The sequence below is a fragment of the Microtus oregoni genome, unplaced genomic scaffold, assembly GCF_018167655.1.
Source record: "Microtus oregoni isolate MIOR12 unplaced genomic scaffold, Mior012 000006F_ref0000085, whole genome shotgun sequence".
In the NCBI taxonomy this organism is placed as follows: Eukaryota; Metazoa; Chordata; class Mammalia; order Rodentia; family Cricetidae; genus Microtus; species Microtus oregoni.
The window spans coordinates 11,216,314-11,240,457 of NW_024543065.1; the positions used below are offsets into that span (position 1 = coordinate 11,216,314).

At 37.7% G+C, this 24,144-nt stretch overlaps 1 protein-coding gene across 3 annotated transcripts in view; it reads right to left on the reverse strand.

Annotated features, from left to right (window-relative positions):
• Rspo3 (R-spondin 3) overlaps window positions 1-24,144 on the reverse strand; it is an 84,087-nt gene that overhangs the window by 42,247 nt on the left and 17,696 nt on the right. For all 3 annotated transcript variants that reach the window (XM_041653993.1, XM_041653997.1, XM_041653994.1), the window contains exons 2-4: window positions 10,876-11,067; window positions 9,100-9,246; window positions 4,000-4,197 (exon numbers count right to left, since the gene is read on the reverse strand). In XM_041653993.1, the coding sequence (XP_041509927.1) occupies window positions 4,000-4,197; window positions 9,100-9,246; window positions 10,876-11,067 (537 nt within the window). The remainder of the gene's footprint in view (window positions 1-3,999; window positions 4,198-9,099; window positions 9,247-10,875; window positions 11,068-24,144) is intronic.

The following is a 24,144-nucleotide window of genomic DNA, read 5'->3' on the forward strand; positions in this document are numbered from 1 at the left end:
GGGGTGGGACAGAGCAGACCTCTGTGAGTCTGAGGCCATCCTGGTCTACCTAGACAGTTCCAAAACAGCAAGGGCTATTTAGAGAGGCCCTGTCTCAAAAATCAAGAAGAGGAAGAGGAAGAAGAAGCAAAAAAGTTGTTTGTGAGCATAAGTAGAAGCGTAAAATGTGTAAAAGACAAGAAATCTAGTAACTGTCATGCACTTTTTTCTATTTTCATTCAGATGTTGGCTGTGTCCTTCCACTTCCTTATGGTATCACTTATACAAATAAAAGATCTTGGATTAGTTTCAGACCCAAAAATGTGGGCAGCACAGAACTCTCAGAAAGATTTGGATATTAAAGGTCAAGTTAAAAGTTGTTTTCTGGCTTTCTTTAGAAAAGTGGAGTAATTATTGTAAAAAACAATCTATGATATATTTGTGCATAACTATAAAAGAAGAGTATAAAATTCCTAATACATAAAGATTATTATTAAAGTACAAATGTTTCTATATTATTTGAATATTACACATTGAATATATATGAAATTATCATAATGAATTTCATGACTATGTATAAATACATCTCAACAAAAAGACACCTCTGATTAGTGAAAATCCTTTTCACAAATTAAACAAAAAATTTTCTTCATTGTTTCTTAACTTCCCTAAACATAAATTGATGGAATTTACAAGTGAGTAAGAAACACATCAGTTCTCCTCCCAGTGCATGCCTGTGCATGCATGTGCGTGCATAAGTGCATATGTGCGCGCGCACACACACACACACACACACACACACACACTCACACACTGCCATACATTAAATGTGGTCATACACACATGGTACTTCACTTCCCCTGAGAAGATTACACTGAACATGTCAGAAAGTCAAAAATTTTGGATGGAAAGTCACTGAAAGCACATGATCTCTTTGTTTACTCTTTCAATATATATTTTTAATGCCAAGATGCTACAAGGCTATATGATTTCTTATATAACCTTTTACAACAAATTTTATATGTTCTATATTTCAAATATGTAATTAAGTTAATAGCCATTCAAGACAGAAACACATTCTAAGAGTAATAGCTCTTTGTAAGAGTACTTTATGAATAATTCAAAACTAATTTAAAAAAAGAGTATGCCAGATAAAGGAGGATAATCCCAAACTGTAAACAAACAGTACACTTTGTTATAATTGGGAATTAGGAATACAAAAGCATACATTGACATCCTTAGTCTCGTTTCCCATAGTTATTAAAAGTTATTAAAAGTGCAAGAAAAATACGAGTCAGAAAAACAATCCATTTTCAAAACACAATCCATTCTGTATCTAGAAACTATTTCCTTCTATTGAACTTTTTTTGAGCGCTCCTTTGAAAGTCATTTCTGGATCTTATCATTCTTCCCTGGAGCTTCTGCCTTTGGTAATTAGAACACAGCAGAAAAGAAATCCTGAAAACAAATTCTGCACCTGTTCCAAAATAAGAGTGACCTGCCTCTGTCCAGTGTTTACCTCTCAGGCAGATAAGCAGCTGCAGGCTTCAAATCAAGATTTGTGGGTGCATTTTATAACAAAGATCTGGTCTTTTGCCTCACTCGTCAATTAAAAAACCTCTTCCTTTTTCTCTCCATCTCTAATCTGAAATCAGAGCAATTAAGCGGTAGATAGATAGGCCAGAAGGTAGATCTTGTCTTTATCATTTTACAGTGCTTATCTTTTAAACTGCCTGAAGGGTTCTTAAGTTTAGCCTCCTAAGATAAAAAAGATCAGCTTTTCCAGAAACCTTAGGTCACTAGTCTTCTAGGTAACTTTGCCTGCTGGAATCCTTCCTTTCTAACTGCTTATGCCCCTTATCACTATAATTTAAAATGTTTCATGATATACCATCCATATTTCATAAATGTGTATGCAAGCTTAGTGAGGGCTTGGGTAAGATTCCCATGCCCTATATAGCTGATGATGTTCATGTATATATAGGTCACAGCTACTTGCTTTCTGGGCTTCTTTCTATTGATGTAAAATATTAGATAAGTAGACACTAAAAGAAGTTAAGGAATGTGCTAAGTAGGTGATGAATTAAGAGTTTATTTCTTCCTTGCATTTTCAACCCACTTTAAAAAATGAAACCAGCACATTGAAATACAAACGAAGAAAAAGAAAAAGAGAAATGAGACTGGAAATTTCATGATAGGGGATCCACGAGTCCTTTTAGTCTGTGCATTTATCAAACTCAAAAAAGAATAAAACATTTTTGCTGTTCTAATTGTATACAGTTCTGTTTTTCAGTGTAGAGTTTCTGTATCCTGAAGAACAAAGATCAGAATCAAACTCGAAGTGATCTCTTAAATTACAGACTGCCACTCAAACATCTTTATGGCATAATTTCTCTTTTAGTTGCTAGCTTCAAGGAGTGACCCTTAAGACATCATTGTTTATGGAAGGTGTAAGCAAAGTATATTAGAAGAGCATATACTCAATAAAAGAGAAAAGATAATATAAACTTAATTTTTATGGGGTAAGCTTTAGGTCATTTATATTTTTAAAGAAAAATGTACAAAATACTGATTGCTCCTGTAGATTTTATAGAAAGAATATGATTAAAGGCCACAAGTAGCTCATTAAATTTCAAGAATATTCAGTAAACAGAAGTAACAGTGTGGCATGGGTGAAGACCAACAGAGTGCTCAAACAGCTGACTTCCAAAGCCAAGTTTAAAAGTCTAGGATGTTTTAAATTAATTGGTAACAAACGCTAAAAGACCTTTTTCACTAGCCAAATTTCATTCCTGAAACTAAATTTTAATCAAAACCTATTATGAATTTTAAAAAGTTTGATGTTCTCTTTAGCGTAACCCATATCTTCAAAAAAATCTTAGTACTGTAAGCATTGATTACAATGGTAATAGAAGTCTCCAAACATTTTCAATTGCTTTCCCCAGTACAACAAAAAGTATTTTGCAAAGCTCAGGTGACCCAAATTATTTTTGTCTATAAACAATGTTCATGTTTGTTTTGTTCTCCTTTGTATTCCCAAGAAATTCCTTTATTAAAGGATATTGTGATCATCTGTTTAAATATGTCAGCTTCCCATTGGACTCTGAGTTTAAATTCAGAATACTTTTAGAGAGGATCTTATTAAACTGTGAATTTCTTGGGATTAGCATAATATAAGGTCACAAACATAAGAGCTTAATAAATGCCTGTTGACTGAAATAAACTAAGTAAGTTCAGCCGCAGAGGCATCCAGCTCCTGTCAATTAGCTAAATGAGAGGGTCATTTGCAGGCTCACCGGAAGATTATCTATAATTACTTAAAGATATACAACGTATTTCTAGGCAGTCATATTGGGGGTGTGATTGAGCAATATGGGAAAATGATCATTTAACAAAACAGCAACTGCTGTCTGTCCTTTTAAATGAAGTTTATTTTCACTATGCCCTATTGTCAAGGGAAATTTCTCCTTGTTACTTACAAGATTTTGACAAATTCTGACATAGATCATATTGATCTCATAGCTTCTGCAACCTTACATGAAGTTTATAAAAGCAACTTGAGACAGAATGTTCCCAATGGTCTTGGTCAAATACGAGACTTAGGATCATTGGCAACAATTTAATTTATAGGCAATTGTGAAGGGAATGTGTTGATAGGGGTATCCCTTTGTCCTGGTCTTACACCAGGTGAAGTTCACCTTGTATTTCTAAAACTTCCCAAACGTTCCTAGGCACTAACAAGACATATCACAGGGAAAAAAAAGTCAAACCCTAATGCTTTATCAGGAATCTCCTGAAATGAGGTACCTTTATCATGCTCTAAAGTTCTGAGATCAGGTTCCATACTAAAAAACCATACCACTTATGTGATCTGAAACTTGGAGCCATAATGTTCTTTTCTCTACACATTAGCGCTTCAGATATGAGGAATACAACCAGTATCCCATATAATGATATAAAGTGAAATATGGATCAAGGTGTGAGTGCTCAGAGAAGCACATTTTGTTAGTGTGTCTTTACCTCGCTCTCCCTTTGAACACTTCTTTCTCTGTACTATACACGTCCTTGTCTCACTGGTTGGGGGACACAGGTTGCCCTTAGCTGAAGGATGCTGTAGGATTTCTCGGACCCGTGTTTCAGTGCCTCTTTTGAAGCCACATGTTTTTCCTTTCTTCATGCATGGACTCCAAGGGCCCCACTCACTGGCCTCACAGTGCACTGAAAGCAAAGAGAAACAGTGTCAGCTGGCTCGCAGGCACAGGCAAGATTGTCAGTGAAACAAACAAGGAAGCAGACAAAAAAAACCAACCAACCAACCAAACAAACAAAAAACCACCCAAAACACGGCATATATTCTCCGTACATCTAAGTTTCTAGGAGAAATTCTGCATTATCAAAGTTGGGCAAGACAACATAAGTAAGGGGGCAGAAGTAGGGTGTTTCTAGTACACATGTTGGGTCGGTTCATACTTGCATTGAATTGGCTTTCTGCAATGAAACTGGTTAACCCAGGCACTAACATGACTACTCACAATTAATGCTTTGTAAATTTCATAGCACTGCTATAATTTTGGGTGATAATAGAGCTTGAGGAATATTGTGATTCTTGACTAGCGAATTAAACATTAGCAGATTTCAGAACTATCTGGAAGGCACTGTTGACAGAAGTTGCCCTCCCGGTCAGTCCCACAGCCATTCAGTCCCAAAAGAGACACACAGAGGGTTACATTAATTAAAAACTGGTTGGCCTATTAGCAAAGGCTCCTTATTAACTCTTATATTTTACATTAACCATAATTCTTGTCTCTGTTAGCCATGTGGCTTGGTACCTTTTATTTGTGAGGCATCCTCATGTTGTTTTCTCTTCGTCTGGGTGACGACTGTAGACTAAGCCTTTCCTTTCCCCAGATTCTCCTATTCTGGTCACCCTACATATATTTTCTGCCTGGCTACTGGCCAGTTGGCATTTTATTAAGCCAATACAAGTGACAAATCTTTACAGGATGCAAGACCATTGTCCCACAGCAAGGCACAATAAAGCACAAGATGCTAGAACTTTCCCTAAATCTTCTAATGAAGTTTTTGTTTGTTTTGGTTTTTCAAGACAGGATTTGGATTTCTCTCTGTAACAGCTCTGTCTGTCCTGAAACTTGCTGTGTAGACCAGGCCTTGAACTCACAGATATTCACTAGCCTCTGCTGTGATAAAAGGCTTATGCCACCAATGCCAAGCTCTGTGGAAGATTTAGGGTGAAGCAAATGTGCCCTCTTAACAATGTAAGAGATGTTATGTGCAGATGGAAATGCTGTTTGATTTGAGAACATCTGTGCTAGATAGAGAATGACAAGTAGAAAAGGAATCTATGTCTTTGTCCAATACTCAGTGCCCTTCCTATTCCCATTCTGCTGCATACCTAAGTATTATTTATGACTCAGTGAATGAGCGGCAGCATCTCTCACTTCACTGAACTTCTGGTCAGGGACGGCTGATAACTTGCATCTGGATCGAATGTCCTTATGTGGTTCTTAAAGTGCAGGATGTGCCCCACTGAAGCTCATGTGGAAATTGTTTCCTTTGTGTGAATGTAGTTTCTCTGCTTTTCATTAATAGCTTTTCTAGCAGTAGTAGTAAGACATTTGTGCTTTTAATGAAAAGGAACACTCCCAAAGTGCCTTCTTCCTTCCTTCCTTCCTTCCTTCTTTCTTTCTTTCTTTCTTTCTTTCTTTCTTTCTTCCTTTCTCTCTCCCATTTCTTCCCTCCCTCTTTCCTTCCTTCCAGCAGAGTCTATATGCAGCTGTATCTAGTCTCTGACCTATGCTCCCGTGCCTCTTCCTCCTGATTACCAGAATGTGTGTGCTACCCTGGCTGGACCGAAAACGCTGTTCCTGTTTTTATACCATGAAGCCCCCGAACTTACAACAACGGAAATTGCTTCCAACTGTAAACCTTTGAGGTAGCACAAACTTGTCTTCACAAGAATAAGTTTTCCAGTAACCTTTCCCATTGTCCCCTGACTTAATGGGTTATTTTGCAAGAATGTTATCTCTGATGACAATCTTAAAAACAATAACCTAAGTGTTCTAAAGATCTAAAGTTAAATTTGTAGATATAAGTAAATTTTTTATTAAAATTTTATTTTAAACCTAGAGATCTAAAATGTTCTTTGTTTTAAATAGGTATTTTAGTCACTTTTAGGTATCTGAATGCAGCAAAGAACCATGTAAAAGTGAATTGCTTTCTGTAAACTTCAATGAACATTATTGAACCATCTTCAAAATAAATTTGATATCCACTTATACCTTTGGGAATGTGATCAGAGAAGAAAGCAGCTACAGTATTTGATAGTATAATCTTCTGCAAATTATGAAAAATTTCTCCTAGCATCCTCTCCCTAAATTAATCATCAAAGAGTATAATAGATTAGAAGTCTCCAAGAAAGCAAAGGGAAGAAATGTTGTCTGTAAGTTAACATTGTATATGTGCTTAGCACTAGAATTAAGAGGAAGAATTAGAAAAAACATTATTTAATATAGAAGCCAGAATACTTTAGGTCTTTCATGCCAAAGATGAAAAGTCAAATACATAATTTGACTTTATAAAAATGGATTTGAGAAATTACAGCATAGGTAATTACTTATCTAAAATCAGAATTCGAAGGAATCAGAAGATGAATGGTTATAAAGGGAAATTTCTGATGTAAATCTTAGATAATTCCATTGGAGGAGGAAATATGACTGAAGAGATTGGATAGTAAAAATCTTTAGATGAGATTATTAAAATTGTATGAAGGGAAGAGATCTTTCTCCTTCAGAAATACTTTAGAAAAGCTGATCATGCTCCAAATAATAATGTTTTATAAATTTTAATTTATAATTTATAAATTTTATAAAAATGGAAACTTTAGAAAAATGATAGACAAACATAAAAATGTGATTTATGTTCAATTTAACTTAGATGAGTAGTGTGGAATTGGGACATAATGTTATTAAAAGATGCTTAAGAATGGGCCAGGCAGGGGCTGGAGAGATGGCTCAGAGGTTAAGAGTATTGCCTGCTCTTCCAAAGTTCCTGAGTTCAATTCCCAGCAACCACATGGTGGCTCACAACCATCTGTAATGGGGTCTCGTGCCCTCTTCTGGCCTGCAGGCATACACACAGACAGAATATTGTATACATAATAAATAAATAAATATTAAAAAAAAAGAATGGGCCAGGCAATGGCACATGCCTTTAAACTCAGCACTCCGGAGGTAGAGGCAGGCAAATCTTTGTGAGTTCGAAGCCAGCCTGGTCTACAAGGGCTAGTTCGAGGATAGGCCCCAAAGCTACACAGAAGCCCTGTCTTGAAAAAAAAACAAAACAACAACAAAACGACAACAAGCAAGCAAACGAACAAACCTTAAATTGACCTTCCAATAGGAAGCAGCCAACATTTCAACTCTTTGGATCCCAACCTTCCATTCTTGTTTCAGGGACAACTTTGATAATCTTCTGTGTACTGAAGCACACTATCATTTTCTCTGATAATCCTGGGGCAAGCCTGTGTGTGCCTGCTGTGCCCGAGGACCCAATACCAAATAACAGAAGTCTTCCCTTAGGGAACAGGCTTCAAGAGCCAGTCCTGAGCAAAAGCACCTGGTCTGAAATTCAACAGTGTCCTGGGTCACTTATTCAATACATGACCATTTGGCTGCTAGTGCCTATTTTAAAATATGTAATCCATCACCAAAAATTTATGGTAAGAAAGAAAGTTGGTAACGCTAAAGATATAAAGCCAATTTTCTTTGAAAGCTAATCCCACAGTGCCAGCTGTTACACCCTCTGTCTGATAGGAAAGTATTAATGAACATTCAGCTTTTAAAAATTGAACCCTGCACTTTCAACAACTAACAAAACTTAAATACCTGTCCTTTGTTCTGGGTAAAGAAATCCCACAAGCTTCCAGTAACTCATCCCAGTAACTCATCTGCTCTTGAATATTTTACGGAGTGTTTCCTGTATTTTTCCACTGCTTGGAACTTACTACCTCTAATTATCAACCTTCAGGGTGAGTAGGCCAGAAGAGATCTCATGGACCTTTTACCCTTTGTAAGTTGTTTTTCTGTGTTTTTCTTGACTAGAGAAAGAACTCGAACATAAAGGCACACAGACTGATTTAGGATTGCTGTTTTCCAGTGCTTATAAGGTTAACTTTGAAATATCATATGCTGGTTTTCTTCTGACAAAAAGAGTGTACAGAAATAAAAGTTGTGGTTGTCCTGAAGTGGTTAAGCCACTAACTTATAATTATTTCTCCAACACTTGAGATTCTAACAGAAGCGTCCTGTGGGGAGCCTGGAGGCAGTCCTGGAGACTATCACACACTGAATCAGGAGGCTCTGTGTACACATGCCAGAGTTGGGTCAGCATCAAAGGTTCCTGCAGCCACTGCCCAGGGGACTTGGGAGTTTTCCTTTGCTGTTTTCTCATTCAGTTTCGCATCTGTTCCACAAGTGTGCATCCAACTCATAGCTCTAGTAGCTGTGGAGCACTTAAAAGAGAGAAAACCTAGCCTGGCAGTGATCTGTTATTTAGACAGACAACTTGTATGAGGGACCTCCACTCCAGAAAACCAGGCCTGCCATTAATCACACTTGGGATTGTCTCATTCTGTCAGTTTGAGTGAGTCTAAAATTTTCTCTTTCCCCTTCTCTCTTTGTTCTTAATACCTGTACAAGATGGACACTACAGCATTAATGACTGTTTTCAAGAGAAACCCACTTCGATTATAGGTTGTTATTAAATTTAGGGATTTTGTAAAACTCTTGGTTGAAAGTGGAAATTAGTTGAGTTCCGCTCTCTCCCTGGCCCTTCTTTCTTGTTTCTCTGAAATGTAACAAATCTTTGATGATTAGAAGAGTAGTAAGTAGTCCTTAAGAAATATCAGAGCACTCTTAAACTGCTCATGACGCAGACTGAATATGGCTCTGCGAACATAGATTTAGGGCAGCATCTTTGTAAGCAAAGATGGACAGGGTATTAGAGAGAGCCTCTTAGGGCTTTGGGATGGATATTCATAGAGACTGCTATTGTCATCTGAAGTGTGTCTCATTCATTCTAAATCTTAGAAGCCTTCCTCACCAATACTGACGCATTCCATAGTATGGTTGTTGGCTTCTAACCCTTCTGGGCAGCTGTCAAGGCACTTTCCGAGGTGTAAGTAAAATCCACTTTTACACTTTGTGCAGAAATTTTTGTTGAAACAGGTATCACAGTCAGCTTTGCATTCTGAAAGAGAAACACAGAAAAAGAATTGTGACTCTTCTATCTTCTCCAAACTATTGCTGGATCATCTTTCTATATACTTGAAAACTCCTGCATCTAAGTTTGGGATCAATATTATTTTACCAGACTTGAATTGAGGACTCTTCCAAAGTCATTTAGTTGATAAACATCAGTTACTGCTTCCAAAATTGTGGTACAGATTGTCTCATGAAAATACCTTGATAATATACGCTGGGCTCCCTTATTTTCAGCCTCTAAAATAAAAGTTCTTCTAAAATCCGCAACATTCTGATCACTGACATCATGTTACAAAGTGTTATAGATTTGGATGATCACATTATAGATACTTAGACAGTTCTATACAAGTATTCCCAAATCCAAAAATTCTACTAAATCAAAACTGGTTACATACAGTTTATATAAGAGGTACTCAACCTGTCCACATGGTCAAATAGCTCTTTGCATTAAATGATAGTAATATTTTGTTATAATTTGAATTAAATATACAGAGATGTTGTATTCATACTGTTCTCAAGACTTATTTGTGCTTTCAAGCAGTATGCAATTGTCTATTGTACGTTGAAAGTTGGTTGATGGCAGTTCATGGGGGTAACATCCACTGTTCACAGTAAGCATTATTAATTGTCTTTTATGTGATCATTACCATAATCCATGACTATTATGAGTATTTTGCATTATTGTTACCTAAACTTCAGCATAAACCAACAAAGTAGCCACTATAATAACTGTCATTTACAGCCAAGATGCCCAAGGCTCAGGTCTAGCCCAGAACCACAGAAGTAGGCTACAGAAATCTGGATCCAGAATGGTAAGTGTTCTGGGAAGACAACAATCACAATAGCAGTGGATAAATGTGGGAAATTTGTCAGACAGGTGACTGACAAATACAAGAGACCTATTCTTCTGGATGAGAGGAACATGGTACATGGCACTAAGTAATACCTTTAGAATGTTGAATAAGGGAACAAGCAGCCTCCGACGTGCTAACGGAGCCAGTGAAGAACAAAAATTGCCAAGGCAGTTCTTGATCTGAGATCTTAGCAGGGCTACAGTAAGGCTCATGCAACACATGAGGGAGTTACAGGTGGTGGCTTGAGAGGATGTGAATGGTGACACGTGATGTTCCTGGGTTTTCAGCTTTCAAGGTCACTTGGTTTCTATTACTGGGACTGGACTTTTGGGGGACAAGATGATTGTGCTCATAGACTTTAGTTCCAGCTAACAAAATAGTGTTTTCATTGTTATACTGGATATGTATGGAAGCCAAAATAGCTGAACTAATTCTTCCACTCATTGAATATTTGGATTTTATAATGGTAATGGGAACTCAGTCGGTCTGTTGTAATTTTCTATTGGTCCAGTGAGTGATAATCATACTCTTGACTTTAGGTTTTGTACACAAACAGACAAACAACAAAAACAAAACTTGAGCGGAATTGTTTATGTTAGTAGTGAAATTTTCTGCTCTGGGGGATAAGTTTATGTATGTGTTACTCTAAATATTAAGCAAATATTACTTGCTTTTGGATATTTTAGGTTTATTAGAAGCTGTTTTAATCAGGAGAAATCCCCAAGGATAAGACAAAAATATAAAGTGATACGGGCACTTACTTGTACACTTATTTATATCTGGATATCGAGTTCCGTAATATCCACTTGGACATGAAGAGAGACACACTCCTATCTGCTTCATGCCAATTCTTTCCAGAACAAAAAATAGTCTGGGCTTACATGACAAACATCCATTGTAATCTGAACACGTCGCACAGCCCCCTTGGCAGCCTTGGCTGACGTTAGGATGCACTGGAGAGACAAAATAGGAAAACAGAAAGAGAAGTTAGACCATGGATATAAAATCAAATGGCATGTCGGTCTGTGAACATGTTACTTTGATTAGTTTTTATTTGGTGATAGTGGGTGAGTGAGATAAGATGTTCTCTTCCTTTTGCTTTAAGCTGGAATTTTTCCTAACAAAATATATTATTTTTAATTTTTAATCTCATACATTCATGCATTTGTAAGTTTATAATATACTTGATTCAAATAATTCACCAAAAAAGCCTCAGTAAAATATACTTACTGAATTAGCATCCCGGAAAGTGGAAAATAGGGGATTTGTTGCTTTCTGTGTGTTTGTGTGAGTTGTTGCTGTTTTCCACGCTGAAACGGGTAAAGTTGACATGGTTTTATGTGTGTCTCAGGTGATAAGCACATGTCTCTGATTTCTCAGCAGGTGTAATAACATGCACTTCGAGTGAGGAGGCTGGGTAAGGACATCAGGTCTGGGACATCTTATTTTCAACTCTGACCTAAGAGCCCCGTTTACGTTTTGATCTGACTCAAACTGATTGAGAACCTGCGTTAGCATCTTGTCACTGCCCAATGATTTTCTGAAAACATCTTCTCACTATTCAAATTGAAATAATGTAAAAAATTTATTTAAATAGTGCATTTAAATTTTATGAGTAAGTCTGTATAGCTCCAATGTCAGTGCTTATCATGATTAATGTGTACTCTTTTGTCCTTTGGGAGAGACCTTAGAGTTTTTGTGACTCTATTTAAATCTGCTCATTCAAGTAAAAGGCGTATTTACTGAGGATGGATGAGGATAGACTAGTTCAATGGAAGGGATCACTGCCAACACACTTTCCCAGATTTTTAATAATCATAAATGATCACTGGCAATCACAAACAAACATAAAGAAGTATTTGAGTCATCATTTACTTGAGCTTCTTTCATTTAACATGCCTATAGACATTAATTATGTGTTACCTGATAGGACTAAACATGTCTCACGTAGTGGTCAAGCTTATCTTTTTTCCAAATGGATTTTCTGTTCATATACAATGCTAAACCTTTATAGGCCTTTCCAGATGTCAGGAGGAAAACGATGTTCCTTTGATAAGCAGAAGTCGACACGCAGGTATCTTAGCATATTTCTGACTTCTTTTATTGATAGACGAAAGTATAAACATCAATAGACATGACCACGATTAATCTGTCTTCATAGTGCTGTAAGATTATTAAACTCTATTGCAGAAACAATGCCCTCCAGTCATATGGTGCCCCACCAGGAAGTGAAGTGGGAGGGGGACTGGGTTTTGGGCAATAAACTTCAAAGGTCCCCCGTTAATAATCTTTCTCCACCAGCTAGGCCCCACCTAAAGGCTCCACCCCCTCCCCAGAAATTATCACTTACAAGCTGGGCAACAAGTCTTCAGAGCATGAGCCTGTGAGGAATACATCAGATTTCGAGTATAATAGCAAGGGAAGGCATGAGGTCCAATAGACCTTGACATCATTAGTCTGTCTTCTCAGTCATATTTGGTTATTAACTTCTTCATTGCAAAAACTAAGTCCTCTAGACATAGTTAGAAACGGGACCCATAAAACCAAAGAACCTTCCCATTGGGGTATATGGGCTAGCCACACAGAGGTCATTCGGTTGACCGGCTTCTCCCCGGCCTGCAGGAAATCATCCCCGAATCAGCCACATGAACCACAAGCAGCTTATTCTCATTCCAAGATGTTTCATAAATAAACTGAGGAAACGTGTGGGGGAAGGGAAGGCTGCTTTTCCTGTACATGTTCTTCTGTGGGGTGGAGCGGTTCTATAAAGTGGACCAGGAGGTTTTGCCTTTATGGGACCTGAGGGACTGGTATGGGAAACTCCTTTCCAAGTATCAGGGACATTTTTCATGCCAAGCACTCAGCACTGGGGACTTGGAGAAAAACGAGAAACTATTTTTAAGGAGGGATACACCCTCAACACAAAAGGTGCAGGAGAGCCCCGAGTGTTCAGAAGCAATGAGACTCGAAGCAGAAGCTAAAGGTGTAAGTACAACCTGGAAAGATTTTTTCCACAAAAACCTGTCTGTGGAAAAGTAGATCATGCTTGAAAAAAAAAAATTGCTTCCAGTTCAGTCAGGCAGTGATTCCGGGTTCAATGAGGATGGATCCAATTGGTCCCCACGGTTATATAGATACCTCTGAAATGCGGTTTCTTAAAGAAAATATGATTTTGAAATGATGTACCCTCAAGCTTTTATGAATGATGAAACAGCTTTAAATAGATCAGTTATTAATATTAATGTGGTTTACAATTTCAGGGACTCAAACACTAACATTCCTTGAGATGTGTCATTTAAATAACTGGGTTTGGATGTTCATAAACTTCTGAGAAACAGCCCTGAGTGCATCTAACTATTGGTAACCATTTCCTGTGACATGGGACGATATGCCAAGACCTTGCTCAATTCCCTGCTATTCTAAAACTTTTCCCAGTGAAATGATGCAAGTCAATATTGTGATATAACAAATCTTTCTGTATTTTTCCTTAAGAAAAAAGGTTTTGAAAATTCGAGGGAGGTTCAGTTGTCCCGGCTTGTGGTGAGGATTTGCTTGTTTGTAGTCAGAGAATGCATGATATGGACAGTGGTGTTTGAGCAAAAAATGAGAAAAAATATTTTTCTCTTTGGGAAAGTTTATATGGTGGCTATGGGAAATGACAGAAGTTAAGACTTTGAAGTTCAGATTCTGGGATCCTGTTTTTATGGGTGGATACTGTAGTGAGGGCTTTCATGAATGCTGTATAAGGATCACTGAAATTATAGTCAGTATTACACAACTAGATACGAATTTCCCAAACTTCGTCTTAAGACAAGAGCTTTTTACTTTTTATATGGAAACCGCAGAAAACTTTGGATTGCTTGTAAGGGCTCTTTCAGCTGTAAAATTCTGTGATTGTAAGACAAAAAAAAAATAGAATTTTACTTTGTCCTGCTTCTTTCTTTTGGGCCTATTCTATTGACTTTATTTTTACTGATACATTGCTATATTTATCAAATAATTTTTTTTCTGTGTTGTTATATATGAACATTGAAGGTAGGGCAGTTGAGATGTAAGGGATGCTTTGCTTTGTAGAAATTTCCACTTTGTCTTAGAAAATAAGTGGAGTTTACCAGCACACATGCATGTCGATGGCATGCTAGAGCAGGAAACACCATCATCGGTCCAATTGAAAAGAGACTGGTATGAGTTTGATGCGAGGGCCTGAAAGTTTCAGATAAAGGAAGAATAAGGACTCTCAAGAAGACTGGGGGCATTAGGGTGTGTTTCTATTATGGAATCCATTGTGGAACATGGAGTGACAATCATTCTGTTTCTATCTTGTGAGTGTGTGATATGATTTATATTAAAACAGTTTTCCCCTAACACCTTGGCAGACCTAGAGATCATAAGGTGCTTAATGTGGTATTCTATGTAAAAGGCTGAAGGTAATTTCTAATAACCTAAGGCAGAGTGGTATAGTAAGGATTGGATGAGGGTTCTAACAGCACCAAAGTGGTGTAATCAGGCAACCAACAGAAGTTACCTGGATAAGAAAGTAGTTTGAGAAGTTGGGTTTTTGAGTTCTTGGGAGAGAAGGTACTACTTGGGATGAGAAAGTCTGCAGGTGGAGAATTAGAACGGGTTGGGGGAGCAGAAAGGGGACTCTAATCATAATATCATGGCATAATATGGCATGATCGAACAGGAACAGAACTTACTTTGGAGTGTTTGTTGGGGATGTACATGGGAATCTCTGGTGGCTACTATGTAAGGTGAAAGCCCTGATGGATTAAAAAATAAGGACACGTAGCACAAAATAAAGAATAATTTTTAAAAGAAAGGGGATGAATAATGAACAAATTTCAATGGTGCCTTGTTTCTTTATGCAACTTCATATTTAAGAGCATATGCCCCATAAAATAACACATTTTAATGTGGCAAATGTTCTGTGACCTGTGAAAGTAGAAGCTACCAGGAAGATTCATTTTTGAAACTCAAATCTAGGTCTCAGCAACATTGAAAATTACTAAACAAATAACAGCTGCGATCGAGATTAAAATATACATCTTTGGTGTCTGGCAGCTTCCTTTGAATATTGGTAAATGTTAATGTAAAGGGGACAGATATGAATGAGATAATGGGTAAAATTCACAGGAATTCAGAAGGCTTCCAATGATCTAACTGCTAAGCTTCAAGTTGTGATTTGTACTGTTGATGATGCATGAAGCCAATTGATTAAGAAGTCCATGCAACAATTCATAGCAAGCTCCCTGGACCTCCCTTCCTTTACTCTATTTCTAAAGTGTAACTGCCATCTATTTAGATTGCTATGCGAAAGAAATAAATTGTTGTGTGTTGCAGATCATTATCTCTGATCCTCATCGACTTGTAGCTGGAAAATGTTAAGATATGCAAATTTAATAAACTTTAGGTTCTTAAGACAGGCTTGATTGAATTCAATATACGTGTTGATTACATACGAGTGATTTTGTGATTTTATAATTTATTTAATTAAAATTTTATATATTCACAAATTTGACAAATCCCATTTTAACTAAAAAATAAAGAAGCAAGCAAAACAAAAACACTCATCCAGACCCTCCCAGGAGCCCTGAGAGAAAGAAGAGAGAGAAGAGACCTCTCTTTCACCATGGTTCAGGCCTGCCCCTCTTACACACTGTTTCTTGAGATAAGAAGTTCAAATTTGATTTGATGATTTCTTTATAGACTTTTTGGTAGGTCCCAGCTTCTCTACAGAGTGACTATTTATTGCATTGATTTTTATTAATAATTGAAAGGATGCATCCAGTAATGATGTTTATAAAAACAAGTGTTAAATTGATGAATACTTAACAGAAAGTTAAACAACAAAATTTTTTTCCTTTTCTTCAGTAATCCATTTTCCTAGAGAAAATGTGACTGTGTTTCGTTTTGGTTTTGTTATCTTGACTAAGTTAGGAAATGTACAAAGCAGACTTAATTGCAGAACCATTGTTTCCTTCTATTATTCTAGTGAGATACTATGGTAACTGAAACTTTAGGGATGATTCATGGTTTCTTGATTGCCTAGCAAGACCATTTTAAAGATAGATCAAACATTAAAAATTAAAACTACCTAATAGTCTCTTACAAATTTTGGGTAACTACACCAAGAAAATATTGAGATTTTTTTTTCTTAATTTATAAGTTGATGACCATGGCTGGGCCTCCCTAGCCTTTTAAACAATTTGGAAGAGTTAGGGATAGATATCAAAGTAGGCACAAAAGCTTATTTGAACATGTATAATTATTTAATTGGATACAGCGGGTTTTTTTTTTCCTATTTTCATGTGTACATGTGGGGGGGATGGGATATGGAGTACTGAGGCTGACCTTGGGAATCTCTGTCAATCATTCAAATCTGGAATTCCCAAATATGTTTAGTCTCACTGGCAAGCTGGCTTTAGGGACCTCTTGTCTATGCAGTCAGAGGTTCTCAACCTTCCCAATGCTGCGACCCTTTAACACAGTTCCTCGTGTTGTGGTCACCCCAACCATAAACTTATTTTCATTGCTACTTCATAACTGTAATTTTGCAACTGTTATGAATTGTAACATAAATATCTGTGTTTTCCGGTGATCTTAGGCAACCCCTGTGAAAGGGTTGTTTGACCCTCCCTGACACACAAAGGTCGTGACCCATGGGTTGAGAACCACTGCTCTAATTACAGGTAGGGGCAATATCCACTCAGCATTTTTATGGACTCTGGGGATCTGAACTCTGGTCCTCATGCTTTCTGGAAAGCTCTCAACCACAAGATCATCTTTCCAACCCCAACACTATTTTAGATCCCCACGCTGTGATAACTGAATAAAAAGTTGCTTATTCACAGTCCCATGGTGCTATTATTATTTAATGATAATCTATTGGAACAGCTATATTTATGGATGCAGACATAAGAAATATTGCTATCTTTAAATGCTATTTACCTATTAGATATAATGTTTAATATTAGTATATTAAATGATTTAAAATTCAACTGTTATTTAAATATATATAAGCATACATATGGTCATATATATGTGTACACACATGTGTGAATATATATGTGTATATATATGCAAATATACCATATACATATGCCGCCATGCACATACACACCTACACATACTTCACTTGGTGTTTTACCTGTGCATAGGCAAGGCATTAAATTTTGTTTCCTCCAGGGGAATCTCACTGGGGAAGCAAACCACTCTTAAGGGTAGGCTGCATGCCCAGAAGTAGACAAGTAGACAGTCAACAGAAAATTAACTCAAGGGCATATTTTGAGGTTCCTTGTCTTATAATCTTATAATGTCAAGTCAGAGCTTTTTAATATATGTGTGTGTGTGTGTGTGTGTGTGTGTGTGTGTGTGTTTATACACACACACACTCTCTCTTTTTACTCTATAGGTCTTTTGTGTATAGATCATGGCTTCCAGTATAGTGTTTTTATGAGATTTCTGAATGTGTAAATGAGTGGGTCTCTGAATCTATATTTGTTTCTTGTGTCTTTTCCTGGGATCTTTTCCATCTATTTGTTTCGTCCTATCGTGATGTATTAGATTTTGTTTTATCTTATTTTATTATTATCCCTTAGAAGTCTGTTTGCTTTGTAATGAGAGACAGAACGTGAAGAGCTGTGGTTGGAGGGAAGTGGGGAGGAAGTGAGAGGAGCACAGGGAAGGGATGCCATAATCAGGATATATTATGCAAGGAAAAAGTCAAGGTTCAATAAGAGAAAAACATTTTTAAAAAGAATAAAATCACTGGATCATATCAAACTAAAAAGATTAATTGTTAGAATGGCCAAGTCTGCCATATCTTTTATCCCAGCTTATCACTTTTAACTGGAAAACTGAGTGTCCACCTGAGTTCACACAATTCTCAACAGGTGCAGTAAAAGTACATTCACATCTGCTGAGTCTTGGACAGTTAGTGATCCACCATTATTATAATGCAAGGAAACACACTATTTTTCATAGGAATAATTTCTCTGGGAACTTGGTAAACCTTTTTTCCTAAATAATAATTTTCTATAATAAGTCTAACAGTTTTATACTTTAAGTATGTTAAAACAAATTCCCAATTACCTAAGCTGAGGCTAACATTAAATAGAGAATAGCTACTTTTTTCACTAAAATCAAGTCAACTCAAAATTCTAAGAAAACTGTAGAAGTGGTATAATTCCTAAAATTCACCATATGTGGAACACTTGGTAGTTAGCTTGGTTAGCAAGGGCAACATTTATCTTAACCCAGTCTGTGGGGTCAGGATGAATCAAATATGAAAATAAGTTCATTGTGCATGAATATACCATAGAGGCTGTAAATTAAGGTTTTCGGTACAATATAGAGAATACATGGGTGAAGGCAATGCCCAGTTCTTGATGTCATGGTGCTAACCAGTTGATAGAAACATAAATGCAGAGTTGGATAAATATAGATTAAATCAGATCTCAGGCATACACAGCACAGACTCACTCAGAGATGCTACTATAAGCACAGTGCTGAGGGGGGGCATTTGGACATTATTCTTTGTTTGAGGCCTAGATGGTGAGGAGAAGTCACAGAAGCCACCTTTGTGCATCTGAGAAACAGTCTAGTCAAAGACCTGTAAGTGCAAAGGCCTTTGAGCACTGAAAAAGAACTAGCCACGAGGGACAGCACGAAAGGAACCTGTGAGGTTCCAGCGCTGCAACAGGTGAGGAGGCTAGAGCAGGGCGGAATCCAACCCCAGACGCCCTTCTTTTTTTTTTTTTTTTTTTTTTTTTTGGTTTTTCGAGACAGGGTTTCTCTGTGGTTTTGGAGCCTGTCCTGGAACTAGCTCTTGTAGACCAAGCTGGTCTCGAACTCACAGAGATCCACCTGCCTCTGCCTCCCGAGTGCTGGGATTAAAGGCGTGCGCCACCACCGCCCGGCCCAGACGCCCTTCTTAAATGAAGTCCACAGGTGAAGTTAGTGTCTGTGAACTCTGTACTTTGTAAACGTTAGAAGGAAAGGAGAGAACATATTTGGTCTGATAGTTCTATTCACTTTAAGTTTTCTTAATATTACAGGTTGGGAAAAGAGCAGGTATTCTGTATTTTAAAAACAAATGTGTTCACTTACTAATTTTTATATTAGAGGAAATGTTCTAACTAGGCACATACTTGGGAATTTGCACTCAGATTCCAGAACTCCAAGAGCCTGTGTATCCATCTCTGGGTTCCTTCATGTGAGAACATTCCATTTCCCCTCTGCTCCTGCCTATCTCCCACTGGCAGTAATTTTAGTTTGCTTGGAGGTTTTAAATTGTCATTCCCCTTTTAATGGAGTATCTTTGTGTATTGGGGTAAGCAAGAAGAAAAGGGAAAGTTATAAAACATAAGAGAATAAAATCTTTTTAATCATTACAGCCTAACATATAGTCTTTGCTTACATTTTTCTAAATCTATTAATGCAAAAAAATCAACGAATGCAAAAACTGACACTGTGGCTTTCAGTCTAATGAGACTTACATAAGAGTCTCCACATTATGCTACTTTATTTATTAAAAGAATAATAATTCATGGATAGATTTCAAAGTTGAATTGAATAATAGGAAACATCATATTACTTTCCTGTGATGACCTCGTCTGATCTACTGGTTCAGTCTGATCCTGAGAGTATATCAAGATGTCTGAAGGATCAAGAGCAAAGGATCTTGACCTTAACCACAAATAGAAACGCCATCATAAAGCAAGCACATTCTGCTCTGGGTTAACATGTAGGTACTGAGTCAGCATCCCCAGCTGGTTCTAAGGGAAGGGAAACTTCCCTTTCTCCAAGTGGCCATGTTCCCAAGTGGAGGTGAACAGAGGACAAGAGGGGTTGGGGAGGGCTGAGGATCCAGATTCTGCAGAGAGCCAGGACTGTTGATGAGTTTGTGGGTGGTAAATAACAGCGTTTTTCAGCAGACAGGTCCAACAGTGTTCATCCAACAGTGGGAATCATTATGTGCTCTGGCCAGGCTAGCAGAACCATCCCCCCTTTTCTTAATGGGAGAAATAATTAGTTAACACAAACAGAAAATGTGATAGTTTAATGGTACTGACTTTGCCTGGGTGTGAAGCCATAACTACCAACTCACATTCTTGAGCAAAACAAACTTCAGTCTGTGCAAAAAAACAAACTCTACTTTGTTATATTATGAATAAACTTGGATCTTCGTGCCACATAGCATGCTAAAGTAGCATATCTGATGGCCGAAGCCTTAGCATAAGCAAACAGCAGGCGAAGATTTGTGGTGTTTTAATAGGCACAAGAAGATGTGCAAATAGTAGGCGTACCATTAAAAAAAAAATACCTGGCTTTATGAGTCGCATTTAATGCTGGGAGCAGAGAAAAATAAGTAGCTCTTTCTCCTAGATTAATGAAATCGCTGATGACACAGAAGAATAAAGATGCACCTTATTGAGTGAGATGTTTTTTGGGAACTTTGATGCACTCTCCCTGCAATGGTGCCTCATTTGGCTATGAGCCCTGCACACTTCCCAGAGGAGGCCAAGCAGTGGTGAGTGCGGACTCTCAGTTTGCAGTCTGGTTTGGAATTCCAATTTTATTTTTCTAACTAAGTTACTAACATTTATCTCTTAATCCAAGTATTTATTTGAAAATTAAGTTATTAAACACTTTCACCCTGTTAGCTAGCAAACATACAAAGATGAATAACACAAATTACCTGTGTCAAGAGATTGGAATCTGATTATTTATTTTGGCAGGATTTGCCTACCCATTTCAAATCAAGGGTTGTTTATCTGCAGTATGGGATCATCAACTTGATAATTTCTGAGAAGTATTTAGAAAGACATTGTATAAAGTACCTAACATTCATTAAAATTCTAACACTCATTAAAAATCCATTAAGTACCATTACCTTCTGTCTCCCATTTCTGGAAGACCCTCACCATCCCCATTATTCCTTGTTAGTATTTTGACCTCAACAGATATTCCCAGTGAAGCACAAGTATATGAAAATTCAAAGATAAGATCCTCAAATGATAGAAAAACATAATGCTTGTCTTTCATGATCAGGGCTTAGAATTAATGCTTCCAGCTTCATCTATTTACCTGTTAATCTCTTAATTTTACTTTTCTTAACAATTGAATAGTATTCCATTGTGTAAATATGCGATAATTTCAATATTTATTCATCAATTTATGGACATTTAGGCTGTTTCCATTTTCTAGCTATTGCAAATAGAGCAGTGGTGGATTAACAGGTATCTCTAGTGTAGGATAGAGTAGGATATCTTTATTCTAGATAGAATAGGCATCTTTAGTGTAGGATAGAGTCCTTTGGATATATAGCCAAGGGCTGTGTAGCTACATCATTTGGTAAATCTGTTTTCAGATTATTAATGACCTTACATACCGATTTCCATAGTGGCTACACCAGTTTGCATACCCCCGGAAGTGAATAAGTATTCCCCTTTCCCCCCCTCTCAAAGCCAGTCTTTGTGGTCATTCAAGCGATAGGATAAAGAATACATAGGTTTAAAGGGTATTAATCCTTAGCCTGTGCCTTTTTATAGGTGAATTGAGACCATTAACCTTCATCAGGCGATGAAAGGAGACAGAGACAGAGACCCACATTGGAGCACCGGACAGAAATCTCAAGGTCCAAATCAGGAGCAGAAGGAGAGAGAGCACGAGCAAGGAACTTAGGACCGCGAGTGGTGCACCCACACACTGAGACAATGGGGATGTTCTATTGGGAACTCACCAAGGCCAGTTGGCCTGAGTCTGAAAAAGCCTGGGATAAAACCGGACTCGCTTAACATAGCAAACAATGAGGACTACTGAGAACTCAAGAACAATGGCAATGGGTTTTTGATCCAACTGCACGTACTGGCTTTGTGGGAGCCTAGGCAGTTTGGATGCTCACCTTACTAGACCTGGATGGAGGTGGGTGGTCCTTGGACTTCCCACAGGGCAGGGAACCCTGATTGCTCTTTGGGCTGAGGAGGGAGGGGACTTGATTGGGGGAGGGGGAGGGAAATGGGAGGCAGTGGAGGGGAAGAGACAGAAATCTTAATAAATAAATTAATTAATTAAAAAATACACAGAAAAGGCAAAAAATATAAAGGGTATTAATGAAACAGGAAGGGAGAAATTGAAATTGGGGTAGGACAGCAGGATATAGGCAGGAAAAAAGGGGAGTGGAAGAGACAAGTAACACTAAGATTTTTTTTTTTTAAAGAACATTTCTGGCATATTCTAAATGCCATTTCAGTTTTAATTGGTTTTTAAAACAATTATCAGTGAAAATAATAAACTAGGGTCTTCTACAACCTATTGTTAATACATTTAGTCTGTTTGTATTTCCAGTTTGCTCTCCAAAAGTTATTCGATCATCCTATGTTTTTATTACCTGGACGAAAGAGCACTCTCCCTCTGTCCACACAGCACTTTGCACTATTGGGGTTTAGCCCATGCCTGTATTTTGTCCAATGGCTTTAGTAACTATTCCTAACCATGACCCATTTCTTTTTTTTAAAATTTATTTATGTTTTAAAGATTTCTGCCTCCTCCCCGCCACTGCCTCCCATTTCCCTCCCCCTCCCCCGATCAAGTCCCCCTCCCCCGATAAGAATGTGAACTAAGATATTTTTTTAAAAAAAGTCACTACCTACTGCTATAGAAGCTTAAATATTCACACACACACACACACACACACACACACACACACACAGTTATATTGGAGTCACTCTAATGGGATGGCAATGCCCTATGAGATATCACAAGTTGACAAGAGAAAACAACAACAGCAACAATAACAACCAGTTCCAGGAATGAGTTGTACCTCTTTTGGAATTGTTAGCCGGTGAGGTGTCATATTGATAATGTTTTTGATTACCTTCCAAAACCTTAAAGTAAAACCCTATTGCTAAAAGACACCATCTTCTTGAGTCACAGAACATAATAAATCAAGCTGATACTCACTTGGAAGCTTGATCCTTACGGGGTAATTTTCAAAGTGCTGGAAGTTGCTATACATGCTACTAGAAGATAAAAGTAATCATCAGTCTTACCACGGCATGGTTCTTTTGAGCTACAGTAATGACTGGTTTGGGAAGACATGCCCACTGATGAAACGGTGTCATGAACATCATTGGAGTAAGCAATACTTTCTGGGTGAATTTAAGTTCTGCTCTACAAGATAAAAGACCTACCTGACAATATTGTCAGGCAAAGAACTTGGGACTAGTTAGATCATAGGCTTGAGGGGAGAACTTAATATTTTTATTCTGCTAAATGGACATAGTGTTAAACTAATTCCTAATAACTGACAATTATGACTGTAAATTAATGCATCTTTCATTAAAGAATCTTCTATTTGCAGTATAGAGTGATTAGCATAGAAACCCACAACTGTCCAAGGTATTGAAAATGGGACATCTCCATCATATACCCTTCTACTAAGCATCACTGTGGATTAGAGGCAGAAAGAGTTTAAGAGCAGAGGTGGTGGATGAATACAAGGAAACAGTGTCCTCTAGATCCAGAAAGACAGCTGCCCATATTAACTCACAGTAGTTACAGCAGCATGCTGAACCTCCAAGCAAGGTCAAGCCAGAGCAGAATACCAGAATGGGTATGGGAGGTGGCACAAAGTCCTTCCCCTAGTTGAAGAGCCATGACAGCTGCTGTAAGAGGGCGTGGGAGTTTTCTCGATGAGTGGAGCCCCTGGTAAGGTCAAGACAGCACAAATTGAAGTGTGAGGGGAAAAAAGGGCACCAAGTTTGGTGAATAGGGAGAGAGTAAAGGATCTGGGAGGTGTGGAAAGGGGCAACTATGAATAAAACACATTTGGTAAAATTCTCATGGAACTAATAAAACAAAAAAAGAAAATCCTAATTATAGCTAGTATAGGGTGTGCTAGTGAATGCTTTTAATCTTAGTACTTGGAAGGCAAAGGCAGGCAGGAGTCTGTGAGTTTGAACCCAGCATGGTACACACCATATCCAGGTCAGCCTGGCTATGCAGTGAGACCCTATCTCAAAAGA